The sequence below is a fragment of the Nematolebias whitei genome, chromosome 12 (genome assembly GCF_014905685.2).
Source record: "Nematolebias whitei isolate Nwh7 chromosome 12, NemWhi1, whole genome shotgun sequence".
Taxonomy (NCBI): domain Eukaryota; kingdom Metazoa; phylum Chordata; class Actinopteri; order Cyprinodontiformes; family Rivulidae; genus Nematolebias; species Nematolebias whitei.
In genome coordinates, this window is record NC_056509.1 from 28,446,457 (window position 1) to 28,463,702 (window position 17,246).

A 17,246-nucleotide genomic window follows, 5' to 3' on the forward strand; every position below is an offset into this window, starting at 1 on the left:
AGTGATTCTCCAACACCAGTCACTGACTAGTGAGAATTAAACTCATTGGGACTCAAAGCAGAGTTGCTGCTCCTCCACACTGAAAGGACTTAGCTGAGGTGGCTCGAGCATCATGGAGGTTTTCAGTGATGTCTCATTAAGAGAACACCCCAAGGCAAACCCAGAACTTGCTGGAGGGATTATTTATCCTTTCTGGCCTAGTTTTATTCAGAGAGATAAGTAAAATTTGATACAAAGTGAAAACAATGATTTAAAAAAATGGAGATAAAAAAATATTAAAGGAGAGGAACAAGCTGAAAAAGTGTTTCTCTGAGTGATCATTTTACGGCTCAGTGAATACAAAGGGTAAGGTTCAACGATCAAAACATTTCTCAGGCTCAACTGCACACTAGTCAGGGCGATAAATAAAAAATGTGCAACTCTTGTTCCCATTTTCCTGCTTTAATCTCTAAACTTTAAATGTAGAATGAGCCACACAGTATCTTCCTGAAACACAAACACGGTGAGACGCAGACGTCAGGCCAGCAGCTAATCTTCTTACTAATCACAAGGTTTGACTGGTGAAAGAGAACAAAGTTCACATCGCCAACAGTGTTTGTTTTCCAACAACAAAGAGCGACGAACAGCAGAAGACAAAAACCGTAAAGAGAACGAAAAGAGAACATTGGACAAACAGAACCTTTTTCTTTGGATTCCACTTTTAACAACTCTGAGTTAGTGTCCATTCTCTCACTGGTGCTTAAACGTGAAGCAGTTTCAACTCCTTTTCTTATGAGACGTCAAGTTTACAGCAAGAAGAAAAACATTTAGAGCAACACGTTGTGGAACCTAAAACATGTAAGTTGTCTTTAATCTATTCATGAAAACAGCTCAATGTGTATTTTTAAGAGAGTGATTCTTGACCTGCAGCTGAGAGCCTGTGTCTGTAAATTTGTTGTAGCGTTAGCAAAATATCTCATAAAACACATTTTATTGAAACTGTCAGAAACTAGTCAGTGGGTGTACATCTACAAATGATTACCTTTTGGAGTCAAACGGTTCAAGCTAAGCGCTTCAGGCAACTCATTTACAACATAAACAAAGCTGTAATTCAGCTAATTTTACAGGTATTGAGCTAAAATTTAACAGAATTGTTAAGTCATCCTCATAACATCTCATGACACTGTATAACATCATGTACAACGTTTGATCAAAATGGCCGTTACACTCTCCCCTTTCATAAGGTGATTTTAGTTTCAGTGTCTGGCATGAAGGCAGTGGGTGATATGCATTCCTTCAAGACAATCTTCTAATAAGTCTTTAACAGTGTGAATGTTTATGAAGCATTCACACTATTGTGAGTCGTTTTTCTTCCGTACATTTTTCGTCCAGCAATTTTTGTGCTATTTCAACAATCGTTCTGTATAATGTTCAGCTCCTTCAGAATGATGCTATGACTTCTGGTATTGGTTCAACTTTAGCTTTTTGATATATTTAGTTTTTTCTGCCATTTTTTTTCTCAGAAAATTAAGTGAGTTCATTTTTCATCCTTCAAATGTTTAGATCTGTTCACAACCTTTTACTGCTCCTTTCACATTTTGTTCCGGTTCAGCTTCCATGTGCACATTTAAATGTTTTTTTTTCAGCTACCATACTTTCAGCTAGTTTCAGCTGTCTCTTCAGCTGTTTTGTGCTCCTTTCAGCTTATTTCGGCTACCTAAAACATTTTTGTGCTTCTTCTAACTTATTTCAGCTTATTTCTGCAAGTTTTAGTTTTTTCTACTATTTCAGCTTTTTTTTTTTTTTTAGCTTTTAGTGCAAAATGTAGCTTTTAAAGCAAATTCCACATCTTTTGAGCTCATTTAAGCTCATTCAACTTCCTTGTGGTAATTTAAGCTTCTTTCCTGTTTTCTAGCTGCTTTTCAGCTGATTTTTTTCTTTTTAATTTCAGCTTTTTTCAGATAATTTCCACGTTTTTGTGCTCATTTCTGCTTCTTTAAGCCTAAATGGGCTAAGGTGTTCTTTCTGCTAATTTAAGCTTGTTCTAACTTTTCAGCTACATTTTTTTTTAGCATTTTAGCTAATTTCAGCTGTTTTTAGCTAATTTCCTAATATTTGTGCCTATTCCTGCTTCACCAAATTCAGCAAATACATGTTCTTTGTTTTTTTTCTGCTAATTTCTTCCATTTCAGCATTTTTTAAAGTAAATTTCAGCTGTTTTTCAGCAAGTGCTTGTGCAATAAGCATTCATACTGCACTTTCGCATGAAATACAATTTCTCTAGTTCTGTCTGTTTTTACATATTTCTTTATGTTTTCTTGGCCAAATCCTTATCAGAACTGGTTTTCTGAAAAGCAGCCCATTTATTTCCTGGCAGGATTTCAATTTAGTGCATAAATAGCTACAGGTGCAGGCTGTAATTTTACATTTAGAAAAGCAGCCGTGTCGTTGAAGCTCTGCCAACTCTACAGCTCACTTCGGTTTCTAGACTACACCTGGGGGTGGTTATTTGAAATGAACACAGCTTTCAGATCTTTCAAATCAAGACCAGAGTAAAAGTACATAAGCACATGGTACCCCCCCAGTCTTCAAACTGGAAAATGTGAACAAAATATTCCTCAAGCGTACTGTTAATTCTCTGTGTACAAGCAAAACTACTTTTATTTTACGGTTTTGAATAATTTTGAGCTTATATTAAAATTCTGATTTGATGTTTTTTAATATTTCTACAGTATTAATAGTGATGATTAAGACAGACAGCATCTATTCTCGTACATTCACCTTTCGCTGAGCGGTCTGTTTTCAGTGTGTCCATTAATGAAGGACTAACATCCCTTGACAGAACACCACTCTCCATTTTTCATGCCAGAGACTAAGATTATGTTGAGAAATGGAGTTGTAGACTCTTAGGTCAAAACTTGAAAATGTTATGTATTCTCATGTGATTATTATGAAATGCCACAAGTGTTGTGAATAACTCTCAGCTGCTACCACAGATTTTAGCTCAATATCTATAAAACTGTCTGTTATAATCATTTTGGTGTTGGCTGATGTTGCTTAGCTGTGGCAGCCATCTTGAATTAGGTTGTTTTAAAACAATCAGTTTTAGACATTTTTTTGATTACTTTCTGTAAGCTTCATAAAAATACATATAGTGTTAAATGAAATATTTTGCTAACAAACAGGGTCGACTCTATTTAAGTTTAAAATTTAAAGCAGAAATCTTGCACAATGAATACCATAACATACCAATTTATTTAAAGAGCACTTAAAACAGCAACAAGGCCAACCAAAGTGCTGTACAATAGAAACAAACAAGCACAGCGAACAGGAAAACATAAAATAAAAATAAAGATACAAATAGCGGCAGATAATAACTAAATGGCCAACACTGTAGACTACAGGCATGATCAAAACAAATCACACTGTGTCAGAGGCAAGGGAATAAAAGTGGGTTTTCAGGTGAGACTTAAAGACTGTGAGTGTGGGAGTCTACTTGACATGCAGTGGCAACTCATTCCACAGTCTTGGACCTGCAACAGAGAAAGCCCTGTCACCTCTGAGCTTACGACGAGTTTCTGGAGCTGAAAGGAGCATCTGGTCTGCTGACCTCAGAGAGTGCAGTGGGACATATGGCTGCAAAAGATCAGTGAGATAGGATGGGGCAGAACTGTTCAGTGATTGAAAAATATACATGAGTATTTTGAACTAGATCCGATGGTGAGTGGGTAGCCAGTGCAGGGAGGCCAAAACTGGAGTAATGTGCTCTCTATGGCCTGTACCAGTTAAAAATCGGGCTGCAGCATTTTGGACCGGTTGTAGACATGCAATGGAGGACTGACTGATTCCAAACAGAAGCGCATTGCAGTCATCAAGCCTGAATGTATTGAATGCATGCATCACTGTCTCAAGATTCTTTTTGGACAGTATGGGCTTCAGCTTAGACAGCCTCCTCAGCTGAAAAAAACAAGATTTATTATGTTTATGTGACTGTTAAGTTTCAAGGAAGGGTCCAATTATCACTCCCAAATTGGTGACTCTTTGTTTCTCTAACAGAGCTAGAGAGAAAAGGTCAATGCAGTGGTTCATGAACGTGCCATTGGGATGGAACAAGATGGCTTCAGACTTCTTCTCGTTGAAACTTAAGAAGTTTAAAACCATGCAGTCCTGGATGTCAGCCAGGCAGTCAAGAAGAGGATGAATAGAGCGTGTGCCTCTGTGCCTCAGGGGGAAGTAAATTTGACAGTCATTGGCGTAGCAATGAAATGGAATGTTGTGATTGCGTAAAATAGCACCTAGTGGCAGCAGGTATAAAGAAAAGAGAAGGGGACCGAGGATGGAACCCTGCAGTACCCCCCACTGAAGCACTGCCGATGCTGAACTGAAATCTTCGATACTGACACAAAAGGTTCTGTCAGAGAGGTATTACCTAAACCATTTAAGGGCTGACCCGGTGACGCCCACCCACTGCTCCAGCCTAGAAATGAGGATTCCATGATCGATGGTGTCAAAAGCAGATGTAAAGTCCAATAGGACAAGGAGCACAGTATCACCTGCATCAGTGTCTAGGAAAATCATGTTAAAAACCTTCAGTAGAGCAGTTTCAGTGCTGTGGAGAGATTTGAAGCCAGACTGGAATAACTCCAAGAAAGTGTGATCCTCCAAGAAACATTTAAACTGAGACTCAACTATTTTTTCCCAGTAGTATACAATTTGAAGTATGGGTTATGAACAGCTCTCAGCCACTATCACACCAAATTTTAACTCCGTGTCTGTAAAAATTAATGTATTACAACATTTTTTGTTTTTTCCTAGTCAGTTGGTGGCCATCTTGAATTGGGTTGACTCCAAAAGTTAATAATTGTAGATATAAATCCAGAGATAATTTCCTGAGTGTTTCTTTAAAATCCATCTAGTGGTTCACAAGTTATTTTGCTAACAGACAGGAATAGTTTACTTTAAGTAGTTAATGGTAAAAGTTTAAGCAAAGATCTCGCACAATCTGTTAGCACTCAAAATATGTGTTGGTAATCAATCCCAGCTTCTACCAAACTTCAGCTCAATACTTGTAAAATTAACAGTTACAACAAAATTTGTGTTTTTGAAATTCATTTGGCTGTGGCGGCCATCTTGATTTGTGTTGACTCCAAAAGTTAATCAGTTGTAGCCGTGCCTTCAATAATTAGTTTCTGCAAGTTTCATTAAATTTATTCAATGGTTCATTTTGGTAAGAGCAACACAGACAGTATTTATTCTTTCGGTGTTGGGTGACAAAATGTTTTATTGAACCTGTAGAGAAGTGGAAATGCTGTAAAATGTATATTCTGTGAATCGGGACATGAGGTCTCATTTCTCTCATCTGTTCTGACTCGAGTCACATTTTGGGGTCGTGTTTGAAAAGAAGCCAAAACGTTAAAAAGATGATTTTGTTTTGGAGCCTGATGACATGTTCTCTGACGTGTGTGTCACATGACAGCCTCTCCTCTCCTCTACAGCGAGGATGGAGGTGTTGAGTGGCCCCTGGGCTCATCTGGCCCTTCTCCTGCGACAGGCTGTCACACTCACAAACACACAGACAGACGGTCTTCCTCTCTGGCTGTTTGGCTCGCTGCTCTTCCTGTCTGTCTGTCTGCTGCTGCTGCAGACGATCATCTTCCTCAGCTGGAAACTCAGACATGGTGGGGACAAATTATTATGTTTTCAGATCAGGCCCTTCAGATCACTGATGTTAGTATGAAACTGTTAACAAAACATGGTAGTTATTCTGTGGTCGGGGTCACACAGGCTTTTATTTAGTGCTATAAACTGGAGTGAAAATGTCTAAAAATGATTCAGATTTTCTGTCAACATAGAAAAAAAAAACAGCTTTAACGCACAGTACAGTTTGAGCAGCGCATGACAGCTCACGTCGCCTGCAGGCAGACAGCAGTGTCTTTTTATATCCCGAATGAGCAGCATTCTAAAAATAAAAACGTCACCAAATTTGGCTAATAGGTAAAAATATCTCAAACTTGAAGAAGTGACAGTTCAGGGACAAATCTAAAAGTGACTCTAAAGATAGAAATCACCAACAGGCTCCGCGATGCTGCGTGTGTGTATTAGTAAACGCAGCCGAAGCGTGAAAAGCCTGAAAATGCACGTTTTATTTGATCTAGTCTGTGTACGATCTGGTTGTAAGTGTTGCTTTGCTGGATGACCTCTGACCCCTTTGTTCTGAAGACATCCTGCTCTCAGTGCCTCGATGTGAAACAAGGCAGCAGCATCACCCCCACATGAATATGCCGTCCACTTAAACAACAGAGACAAAGATATGACGTAATAAACCAGGTTCCCTCCTGTTTTATGCTTTGATTTTAAAAATACAATATTTGTAAAATGAGCTTGAACAAGTGGAATATGCATAAAACGTTCCAGCATGTGATCTGCTGTACTCGATAAGGGCAGTTATTATCAGTTACAGCTATAGAATGGACAGATTACCATCTTTTTTTGGTAAATAATTAAATAAAACTTTGATGAACCATTTAGTGATGGTTAGATATAAATCTAGCTGAGTATAAATTATTTAAAGGCAATAAAATGTTGTGTTTTCTGTCTGTAACTGAAGCTTATACTTCCACAGCCATAATAACGCACAAAAATGTTTCAGCGTTTGAAAAAAAACCAACAACTAAAAAACTGTTAATATTCAAACTCATTCATCGGCTTTTCTCTGTTAGTTTTAAAAGGAACTCTTTGCAAAGTATGAAACATAAAAAGGTTAAACTATATCAAACGGTGCAGTTTCAAGGAATTTTCTCCTGCAGTTTTCTGGCTATAATGATGTGCAATTTTAAAATGCAGGTACGCACTGAATGTAAACAAAGCACTAGGCCAATTAACCAGGTGGAAGTTTGAACTATAACGTATGTTAGGCTAACTGTTGTCTGTGTAGGTAAACAAATATGAAGGAATGAGACAAGCATTAACACTTGATGTTGGCTACAGCTACAGAATGGACAGATTACCATCTTTTTCTGGTAAATAATTAAATAAAACTTTGATGAACCATTTAGTGATGGTTAGAATAAATTATTTAAAAGAATATAAGTCACACCCTTTTGCATAAATTTGCAAGTCCTGCGACTTACAGTCCGAAGCAACTAATTTACGATTTTTTCCCATATTTTAAATCAATTTTTGGCTGAGATTACGATTTCATTCATTCTGGCATGAAAGATATTAAACACTACCATTTGCGGCTGTTAGAGGGACTTCGACTCATATGGCAAGCCAAGTTAATAGGTAAAAGTGGCTATTAATTAGACACTTGGCTTGCCATAGCTGCTACCTTCGTCTCGCTCTGGAACTCCTGGAACAAACGTCAAATCAGCTGCATTTCATCGCACTGCCCAGGCCACGTGACGTTGATTTGACCATTAAAAGTGTATTTATTAAGGAAAAGTTAAACTGAGACACATCTTTACTATAATTTAGAATAAACAAATAATTGTTTTTAAGTGTTAATCTTGTTAAAGCCCTCCCGTGCACGCTCCCGCAGCCGCCATTTTGGCAGCCAATCGATTTTTGGCACAACACCAGCCCACGTTTCTGGGTTGTCAGCAGTGACACATAATAGATGAGACTTAAACGGCAAATCGACTTATTTATTTTTTCACTTTTTCCATTTTTGGACAGATACAACTTATATTGAAAATACTGTAACTTTTGTTTTTAGCAGCGGACTTTATTCAACAAGTCTGAGTATAAATACATGCCAGTACTTTAGAATTGTTTCCCTAACATCACAGTATTTTTCAAACAGCGTGCCAAAACTTTTGGAGTCATGTTATGGCTTTTGGTTTTGGTGGGCCACCCCAAGACTTTCAGTGGCCCCCGCTTTGAAGACTTTCTGAAGGCGCCCCTGTCCGATGTCTTATATCTGAGCAAGTCTGAACAACAGAAGTTATAAACCTCGAAAAACATTTTACGCTGTTAATGTTTCACTACTCCAGTTCCTAGGAACCAAAACAGAACAAAGTACACCATTCAAAAAGGTGAGCGTAGTTCAGAGTTTCTTTATTTGTCATTTGGAACACATGTGGTACATGTGGTGGAACGAAATTATGTACACAGAGTCCCAGTTACATCCAACAATAAAATGTAAAAGAGAACAGTAATAAGATCTAACATATAAACTAAGTAAAACATTAACTAAAAATATGCTAAGCACTAGTAGCATAAAAACAATACTCTGAACAGCAGCACAAACACATTGTACTTGAACTCCAAGCAGACAAAAACAATTTAATAATAATAAGCTTAAAATAACACAATAAGCACGCTAGCATGAGCTAGTTTTAAATGCTAACACACAGATGTCTGTATTACAGTACATCTATAATATTGTAACATAAGACTATATTTTTAATTTAATTTGTCAGAACATGAACTACAAGCTGAAACTATGATTTGCTTTGAGTTCCTGATGTGGCAGGATAAGTTAATGCCACTCCTAACTGAATTTCTTAGGTATAAAAATATATTATTTCTAAATACTTTACAAGTGAAAGCAATATTTAAACTTTAATAATAACCACTGACATCACTCCAAGTCAGTGAAGTATTTTGGATAAGAATCGGTAATATTTCAGGTTTAAGCAGTCGAAGTGTTTCCAACTCTTGTCAAAATGTTTATAATAGACTTTTACAGACACAATTTGCTGTTTATTCCACATTTAACTATTTATTGAATTTAATCATGTTTTAAATGTTGCTCTGTTGAATTCCCAGTTGAGGCTGAGCTGTCAGGGCTTCAGAGGGGCCGGAGCACCGTCTGCAGGCCGAGCTGTGGAGCTGCACAGCAGAGGAGGCGCCTCGGGTCACGTCCGTGCTCCTGACAAGGCCCACTCACAAAATAACTTGACTAAAACATGGAACCAGTTTTTATGGGTTTTATACCAACAACAGAAAAGTCTAGTTCTGCTCATTTTCCAGTCAGCTTTTTAAAAGTGTTTTCTCAGAAGAAATATGGTGAGTTAATTTGGTAATAAGAAAAGAAAAATCAAAGTTAATAACAATTACATGTGCAACAAACTGGTCAACATTTGTTATTCACTTTATTACTTGAAAGTTTTTCATTCAGTCAACCTTTATTTATACAGGTTAGTCTCATTGAGTCACGAGGACTCCTTTACAAGAGAGACCTGTTTTAAACAAAAACCATAAATGAAAAATATGTAAGAAGTGTCTTAAAACAAAAAATCATGCTACAATATAAAACGGTGTAAGATACTATAAACAGGAACATGTCTGTATTGATTTGTGCATTGAACTGAACAGTAGTTTAAAATCCCTTTTAGAGCACTGGTTCTCAAACTGGGGTCCGCAAAAAAAAAAAAAAAAAAAAAAAAAATTACAACATAGATGTTTAACAACCTGTTAAAATACATCAAAATGCAGGAAATCACATCTACTTTTTTCAAAAATTTCTGGGGGAGGACCCCCAGACGCCTTCCCCAAAATGAACAATTTTGTTACAGTTTGGGAGTTGGTGTTTGTGGGACTCCAGCTTGTGGCTCCTCGGACTGAAGAAGTCCTTTGGATGAAGGACGAAACGTCTCAGCTAAAAAACAAACAAAAAAAAAAAAAAACAACCAGATGAACTTATTGTAACAATTTAATTGTCTTGAATGAAAAATACTCCATGTTAAAAAGTATAAAAAAAACTGTATCAACACTATTAAAGAACAAGTATAAGTATGCATGTTACAAATATTTCCATTGCATTAAAGAGACAAACTGAAGAAAATTATTTAATAAACATGAGTTATGAGGGGGTCCCTGAAACTTTTTCCTCTCCTGTAAGGGGTCATTGAACCCAAAAGGTTAGAGAACACCTGCCTTAGAGAAGTCAAGGTTGAGAGCTTCAGATCTTTTTGCAAGGTGTTACAGGAGCGGCGGAGGAGGACGTTTTGCCAAATTCATTCCGCACTGAGGGGACGCTGCAGGTAATGATGTCCTGGGAGCGCACGCTGTAGCTGCACTGACATGACATGTAGGAGATGTATGAAGGCAGTAAACCAAGTGGGAAAGCTTCATTTTGTCCACAAATAGGACTCGCATAAGATCAAAATTGGTATAAACTATTTTTTTTTCTTTACACGAATTTGGTTGTTTCTTTTGTCATAAGTAGTAAATACCAATAAATGTAAAACCATTACATATTTTTTATTGTTACTCCAAAGATTCCCACTAATAAACTCAAAGAGGCCAATGGGCCACCAGTTGATGATCACAGCTGTAGCACACTTAGACATTTTATTGAGTAAATGGTAAATGGACTGTACTTATAAAGCGCCTTTCTATCTAATCAAGATATTCAAAGTCCTTTACAACAATCTGCGCCCTCATTTACCTCCACACACACATTCATACAGCGCTCTACTACATCTCTCAAAGATAATCTGAATCTGTTGAGACTAATCTGTGCTTTAGATCAGTCATGCACTGAAGGGACACACATCGGAGGCAATGAGGGGTTCAGTGTCTTGCCCATGGACACTTCGGCATGTGGCTGCTGGTGGAATCGAACCCCCAGCTCTCCCACTGTAGGGCTACCACTCTAACCACTCAGCCACAGCTGCCCCTATTTAATGAATGAAGAGGCAGAAATGACTTTAGATCCTAAAGGTTTGTTCTGATCCGTTATGATGTGAGTCTGTTCGGGCCTCTTGAAGTCCTCAGGGTGATCTAGAAACCACAAAACCTTTTTGATACATGATTGGTTTCTACAAATGTTTACTGCTATCACTGTATGTAAACCTTTGAACGTAAGGAATGTGGAAAAGTGTAATTCTGAATAAAAAGCACAATTATTAGTTTCTTTTGACGAACAAGTGAATGTATAAGAAAACAAAGTGAAGGTTTCAGAGCATAACATTCCTTTATTTAAACAGTGTTGCACAGGGAGGGAGAGTGGCTGTGTTGGGAGACACGAGACACGATGCTAAACAAAACAAGAAAAAACACCAGTGGCAACTGGTGAGCAAACAGGAAGCAACGTGGCAGCTGGCTGATTTTCCAAAACCTGCTTCTTGGTAATGTTGATACAGATGCAGTTTCTATTTGCTGGTTTCTGTCTGACGTGTAAAACACGACCCGACGGTCAGTATTTCAATTTCAATTCTGCATAAACCAATAAAAATGTATTTAACTGTGACAGTCCAAACATGCATGTGCTGCCTTTTTTTAAAAATCGTAATAAAAACGTTACAATCCACTGTATTGTGTGACTGTTTGGAGTTTGTTAAAAAATATATTTCTGACACAGAGTTGTAAGCATTTTGGAAATCTCAACCGTGCGGCCACGAAGTTCCCGTGATCCGTTCAAAAGAACCTTCCGTAAAGGGTGGACCCGGGCGCTAAAGGAGGTGGCAGAAATGTTCATTTTTAGTGGCGTTCCTTCGTCGTCAAAAAAGCAAAACAAAACACGGCGACAACGTTACAAACTCCAGACATGGTCCAACAAATCCCAGCTTCCAACAGCTGGAAGAACGTCACAGAAAAACGACAAATGATGAGAACGTCTACAAAACGTGGTTAACGACTTGTTGCTTCGTTTGGAACGGTGAAAAGAGCTGCCTAGAGGTGAAAAGTTCAGATTGGTTTTCAAAAGGTTGTTCTGCTGCTTTAGAAGGATCAGGAGTTAAAGCTCCTCCCCCTCCTGGAATGTCATTTATACCTGCATAAAGTCAAACCCTGACTTGAAGTCTCCGTTTACTGCAAACATTTGGCTTCATGATGTTTAAACATGAAGATGATCTGAGATATTTCAGTTCAAATAACGTGTTTTTAAAAGGAATTCACATCCTGAAACTAATTTATCTCACAGGGAGGGTTTCAGTGGAACGTTACTGTTTAACGTAGATGTGGGCAACGTTTTTTTTTTTCAAAGGGCCACATCAAGACGTTTAAAGCAATCAAAGGCCGCAGAGAGGATTGGAAAATAAATGTTCTTTATGACAGATAATCTAGAAGACCTTTTTCTTGTTGTAGCGTAGTTAGTACGCTTTATAAAACAAGTCTTTCCAAAATCCTTCAGGAATATAGGACATACTGTACTTTTCAGACTATAAGGTGCATTAAGTGAAACAAGTTCATTTAGACGAATTTCCATGTGCCATGTACCACAGAAAATCAGTTCGAGGTCAGTAAGTACAACCAGAATTAATACATGAAGTGCACAGAATTATAGGCTCACTGATGATTTAAAAAAAAAAATTAAAGGATTTTAAGTGTATCTTATAGTCTGAAAAATATGGTATTCTGTAAACTGGCTCTTGTAACATTATATTACACGTTAGCTTAACATGTTATATATGTTAGCGGAACTATGCAAAATTAAACATTTGTGTTTGTAAGCCTTTAAGGTTCAGTCCAGCTCTGAAAACATGACTTAAAAAAATGTTTTATTTAAAGTTTTGCACAAGATGTTTAATTTAAATTTCCTTAAGTCTCATTGGTAAATTGCTGCTTTTTAAAAAAATTAATCTTTTTTTTTTTTTTTTAAACTAAGGATATTGGGGGCCTGATGGAGATTGTCCAAGGGCCACTTTTGGCCCTCGGGCCTTAAGTTGCCCACGTCTGTGTCTTTAAGCTGCTCACGCTGAATATCTATCAGCTATAAAGGCGTTAGGTCATGTTTGAACACATTCTTTGCCACACAAAGTCATGTTTTTGTTGATTTATGAGTAAAAAGAACAAAATAAGAAGTAACCATTACAAGGTTTCATTCAGGGGGTTCAGAGGGGCTTCAAACCCTCTGAAGTGTTTCCCTTAAAGATTATTTTTACTATTCTGTTGTGACTGTTTGGTTTAGTGACAGATTCTGTGTTTTGTTTGTGATTTGTGTGTGCGAGGTGCAATGAAAGAAACTCTGTTGTCATTTTGGTTGCAGAGAAAAGGTTACGTCGTCCAGAAGAACTGGTCCGATACAGACGACCTGCTGAATCGGCGTGTCCGCGTCCCGTCTGAACTGACGAGGTGGAAACGGTGAAACGTGCAGAATCTGATCGTCTCCAACAGGCTGCGTTTGTTACAGTAAAGACGTGAGAAGCTGTGTGTGAACGGTGCAGCAGCAGCACACGGGCTGCAGTGAGCGGAGCTGCACCTGGGACAGAACTGGTTTCAAGTCTTGGTCGTTTTGGTACCTTTGCTACGTGAACAATTTAAATCCAAACGCAGGATTAAATTTTATATAACACATCGTCCCAAGAAAACAAAACGACTCTGTGCAGAACATAACGTAACGCGCTGAAGCTAGTTTCCCCCACAGATTAAGGCCAACTTGCATTAATATTCAGTTTTCTTTTAAATCGCCAAGTTGTTATTTCTCCCAGTTATCCTCCAGTTTCCAGGCCCTCTCTCCCAATCAAAGGTCAGGTTTGTTCTCCCTTGTTCCCGTGGGGCCCAGAAGGAACGATTAGTGTCCAGTTCATAAGCAGCAGCTGTTATTTCACAACTTTTGTTTAAAACGTTTAACGGTAGCTTTGAAGTCTGTTCGTTTTCAGTTCAATGATTATTAAATGTTACGTTTGGCTTCTTCAGCCTGATTAATGTTGCTGCTGTTATTATCCCCCCACCCCTTTTTTTCAAGTTATATTATCTCCTCCTGTTGCTGAAGATGAACTTGTTGCTGCTGAGGAATGTGGATGAACTATTCTTGTAGAAAAACAACATAAAAATCAAAGCTCAGGATGATTTTCTGCAATATTTAAGCTACAGCTCCTTCTTTTATTCAAGCTGTGAGAATGTGGCATAACTTACTTCTATAAAGTGTTTAAAACATAGTTGTGCTTACACGTTCCTTGCTGCCTAACTTGTTAATTCATTTTATAATAAAAAAACAATTATTGAGTTATATATTTGATCAGGGAGCTGCTTTTATCTTTTTTTTTTTTTTAAATAAATGCACCAAAAACCATCGGGATTATTACCCATTCACGATATTTCCTGTTTTGATTAAAAAATGCTTTAGACTTTTTGAGTTTTAATTAAAAAAAGATTAATTATGTAATGCTGGGGTACAACAAGCTTGCTTAAATCTTATCAGTCAGTTTTTGGAGCATCTTTAGTTTTAGTTATGCATGACACTACAGTTTTCAGGTAAATAAAACGCTCTAATAAAAAACAAAAACAAGCTACAGATGTCGAGCTAACAAAACGGTTCTTTTTTGTTCCCTCGGATCGAGTGAAAATGTTCTCGGTGTTGCATTGAGGGATTGAAGTGCACCAAAGACATGTGAGGAAGACCATCTGGGAGGAGAGCGACATCTTCATCCCCCGCTGGCTAAAACTCCTTCTCGTCTTCCTCACCGTCGGGGTCGGTCGTTGCAGCGTGGCGAAGATCGTTGGTTGTCAAAAGAGGAAACAGTCACCGTGGGCCTTTCAGTTCTGGGGAAACAGATTGGGAGACATCAGCACCAAACTGTTTTTTTTTTGTCCTTTATTCTCCACACACACGCTGAGCTGCAGCTGTCACTCCTCTTCTAATAAAACAACACTAATCAAACAGATAATGAGTAACTATCGCTCATATTACCTGAGTTCAGTCAATCCTCCTCCTCATCCAGTTCAGTTTCTTTATGAACAACCACTCTGGTAACAGACATGTCAGGATGTTGCTCTTTGGCCTCCTTAATGGCCTGTGCCAGAGCCTGCAGTAGCCAGGAGCAGCCACACGGTGGCAGCACCGAACACAGCAGGCACAGGAGGGAAGGAAGGTGAGGGGTGGAAATGATGCAGGTAAAACAAAAATAAAATGAAATAAGAAGCATGACAATGAAAACAAAATAAATCACACGATTGCCAGATTTACAATCGGCGAGCCATTTCTCTTCCTCTCCGGCTGACAGGATGATAAACGGGAGGAGCGTTTCAGTGAAATGGCTTCGAACGAGCAAAAATTATTAAAAAATAATCATTTCCAACAGAGAACAGTGGAGCGCTGTTCTTGCGTGAATCCAGCAAAATAGAATAAAGGCAAAGAAACAAAAAAAGAGGGTCAAGACTCATGCAAACCTAATGCTGAATCAAATGTTTTGATTTATTTATATTAAAACTGAGGTTAGAATAAACATTTTATGCAAAATCGTGAAGTTTAATTTGTATAACCCTTTTACAAATGTGATATTCCTTAGAGTTTGCATTTATAGGTCTTATAATTTTGCAGATCAGTCTATGTGAGGCAGACATGACTAATATTTTAAAAATTGCAGCATATTTTAAATGTATTTCTTGTAAATATTAAGACTGAGGTGACCGCAAACTGAGCTGAAAGAGTCTTTTAACTTTAGTGACTGTATCTAAATGAGCTTATCCTCAAGAGATTAAATTCTGTTATCAAATATAATCTTAGTGTAGTTTTAGAACGTAAAGTTGCAACATGTTGCGGTGTTTATTTTACTTTATGCGGCTTTACAGATCAAACACAATAAAAGCACAACGAACGAACTAAAAGAGCAACAAATTCAGACAAAAGAACAGAAAAAATACGAGTCTCAGAGTTCGAGAGCTTTCTGAATGCAGGCGGGAATAAGTGAGGAGGTTACAAAAGCAATGAATGAGTAAATTCTGAGTGGAACAGATGGATTTTGGACATTTTTTTCCAAAATAATAAAAATATATTTGGAAAACAAGCAACATGACAGACATGTCACCAGATGACTGATCACAGCTTTGAGATTAATATATTTCTAATGTTTAAACACAAAATTTAACGTAAAATGTGACAATTATGGGATCTGGATAGAAAACAGACTAAAAATAAATCGCTAAGAGTCTTTCACACCACCCACATCTGCTGAGAACAAAGTGACCCACCAGCTTGAAGCAGCTGAAGCAGCAGCTAAAGCCGAGTGAAGAAAAATCTGACCTGATCGTGGTCGATGTCACAGTCTCCGGTGATGACGATGCGTTTTTCAATCCTTGTCTCTGACAGCCCGCCCTTCAATGTCTGAAACACAGTTTGGTAGGATGACTTTAGTTTTTTTTTGTTGTAACTGCAGCTGAGGGAGTGACGTTGTGCTGGAGCCAAAACAGATTTTAATAAATGATCTGTCCTAAAAAGAGCAGAGACAACTCAACTTCAAAGTCAGTTCATTCAATCACTTCAAGCAGAACAGAAATATTGTACAACAGATGCAGGAGGAGGCTGCAAACATCTGGGATCTTTCTAAACTGGAAACGTTTTATGTGGAATAATGAGAATAAACCTGGAATTTAAAAGATTTAAAGTTAATTTAATGGATGTTAAATGTAGTTCGGAAAATGTATTTTAGGGTAATCTTCATAATCCCGATTTCAGAAGAATCAGAATCAGAATAAGCTTTATTATCATTGCACCGACATGCAACGAGAAAATGGCCGTACAGTCGTCCGAAAGATGGGCGACGTGAACGTAGCTGCTGCTATTGACCCTTTGCAACTACGTCAAATATGTCAGCGAACAGTTGCCAGATTGGGTGGTTTTCATTCTGATTTTGCAGGTAAAAATTTTCCATGGTAGCCAAATTTTTTGGAAAGGGTCTGTGTGCATATATACACATGTGTATATATATATATATATATATATATTCATATTCAAATTTAAAAATACTTTATTAATCCCAGAGGGAAATTAAATGTTGTGGTAACTCATCATCCTGGTTTCATTAAAGAGTTGTTATAGATGCTGATGCTGTGAGCAGGAAGGATCTCTTGTAGCGTTCTGTCCTACAACAGATCTGAAGAAGCCTCTGACTGAAGACACTCTGTTGTTGTATGACAGTCTGATGAAGAGGATGCTGAGGGTTGTCTATAATGTTCTTCCTTTTATGAAGAATCCTTCTTTGTACAATCATCTCCAAAGGTTCTAGAGGAATCCCCAGAACTGAGCCAGCCTTCTTTATGAGCTTGTTGATATTTTTTAAGTCACTTGCTCTGGTGCTGAGCTTGTTCCTGAACTGAACCTATTGAAGAACGTGTTCAGTTTGTTGGCTCTGTCCAGGCTTCCATCCTTCTGATCCTCCTTCAGCTTGAAGTCAGTGATCTTTTTCATCCCTGACCACACCTCTCTGATATTGTTTTGCTGGAGCTTGCTCTCCAGCTTCTTCTTGGACACCTCCTTGCTGTTTCTTATCTTGACTTTTAGTTGCTTCTGTGTGCTCCTCAATAATTCCCTGTCTCCCTCCCTGAAGGCTCTTTTTTTCTGGTTTAGCAGTTCCTTCAGGTCAGTGGTAATCCAGGGT

At 38.0% G+C, this 17,246-nt stretch overlaps 1 protein-coding gene across 6 annotated transcripts in view; it reads right to left on the minus strand.

Moving 5' to 3' along the window:
* Positions 1 to 12,525: 12,525 nt before the first annotated feature.
* epb41l2 (erythrocyte membrane protein band 4.1 like 2) overlaps positions 12,526 to 17,246 on the minus strand; it is a 93,808-nt gene continuing 89,087 nt past the window's right edge. For 5 of the 6 annotated variants that reach the window (XM_037685792.1, XM_037685791.1, XM_037685794.1 and 2 more), the window contains 3 exons: positions 15,893 to 15,973; positions 14,561 to 14,675; positions 12,526 to 14,412 (listed from right to left, as the gene is read on the minus strand). In XM_037685792.1, coding sequence (XP_037541720.1) covers positions 14,571 to 14,675; positions 15,893 to 15,973 — 186 coding nt within the window. In that variant the 3' untranslated portion in view covers positions 12,526 to 14,412; positions 14,561 to 14,570. The remainder of the gene's footprint in view (positions 14,413 to 14,560; positions 14,676 to 15,892; positions 15,974 to 17,246) is intronic. The other variant, XM_037685793.1, reaches the window with a different exon arrangement.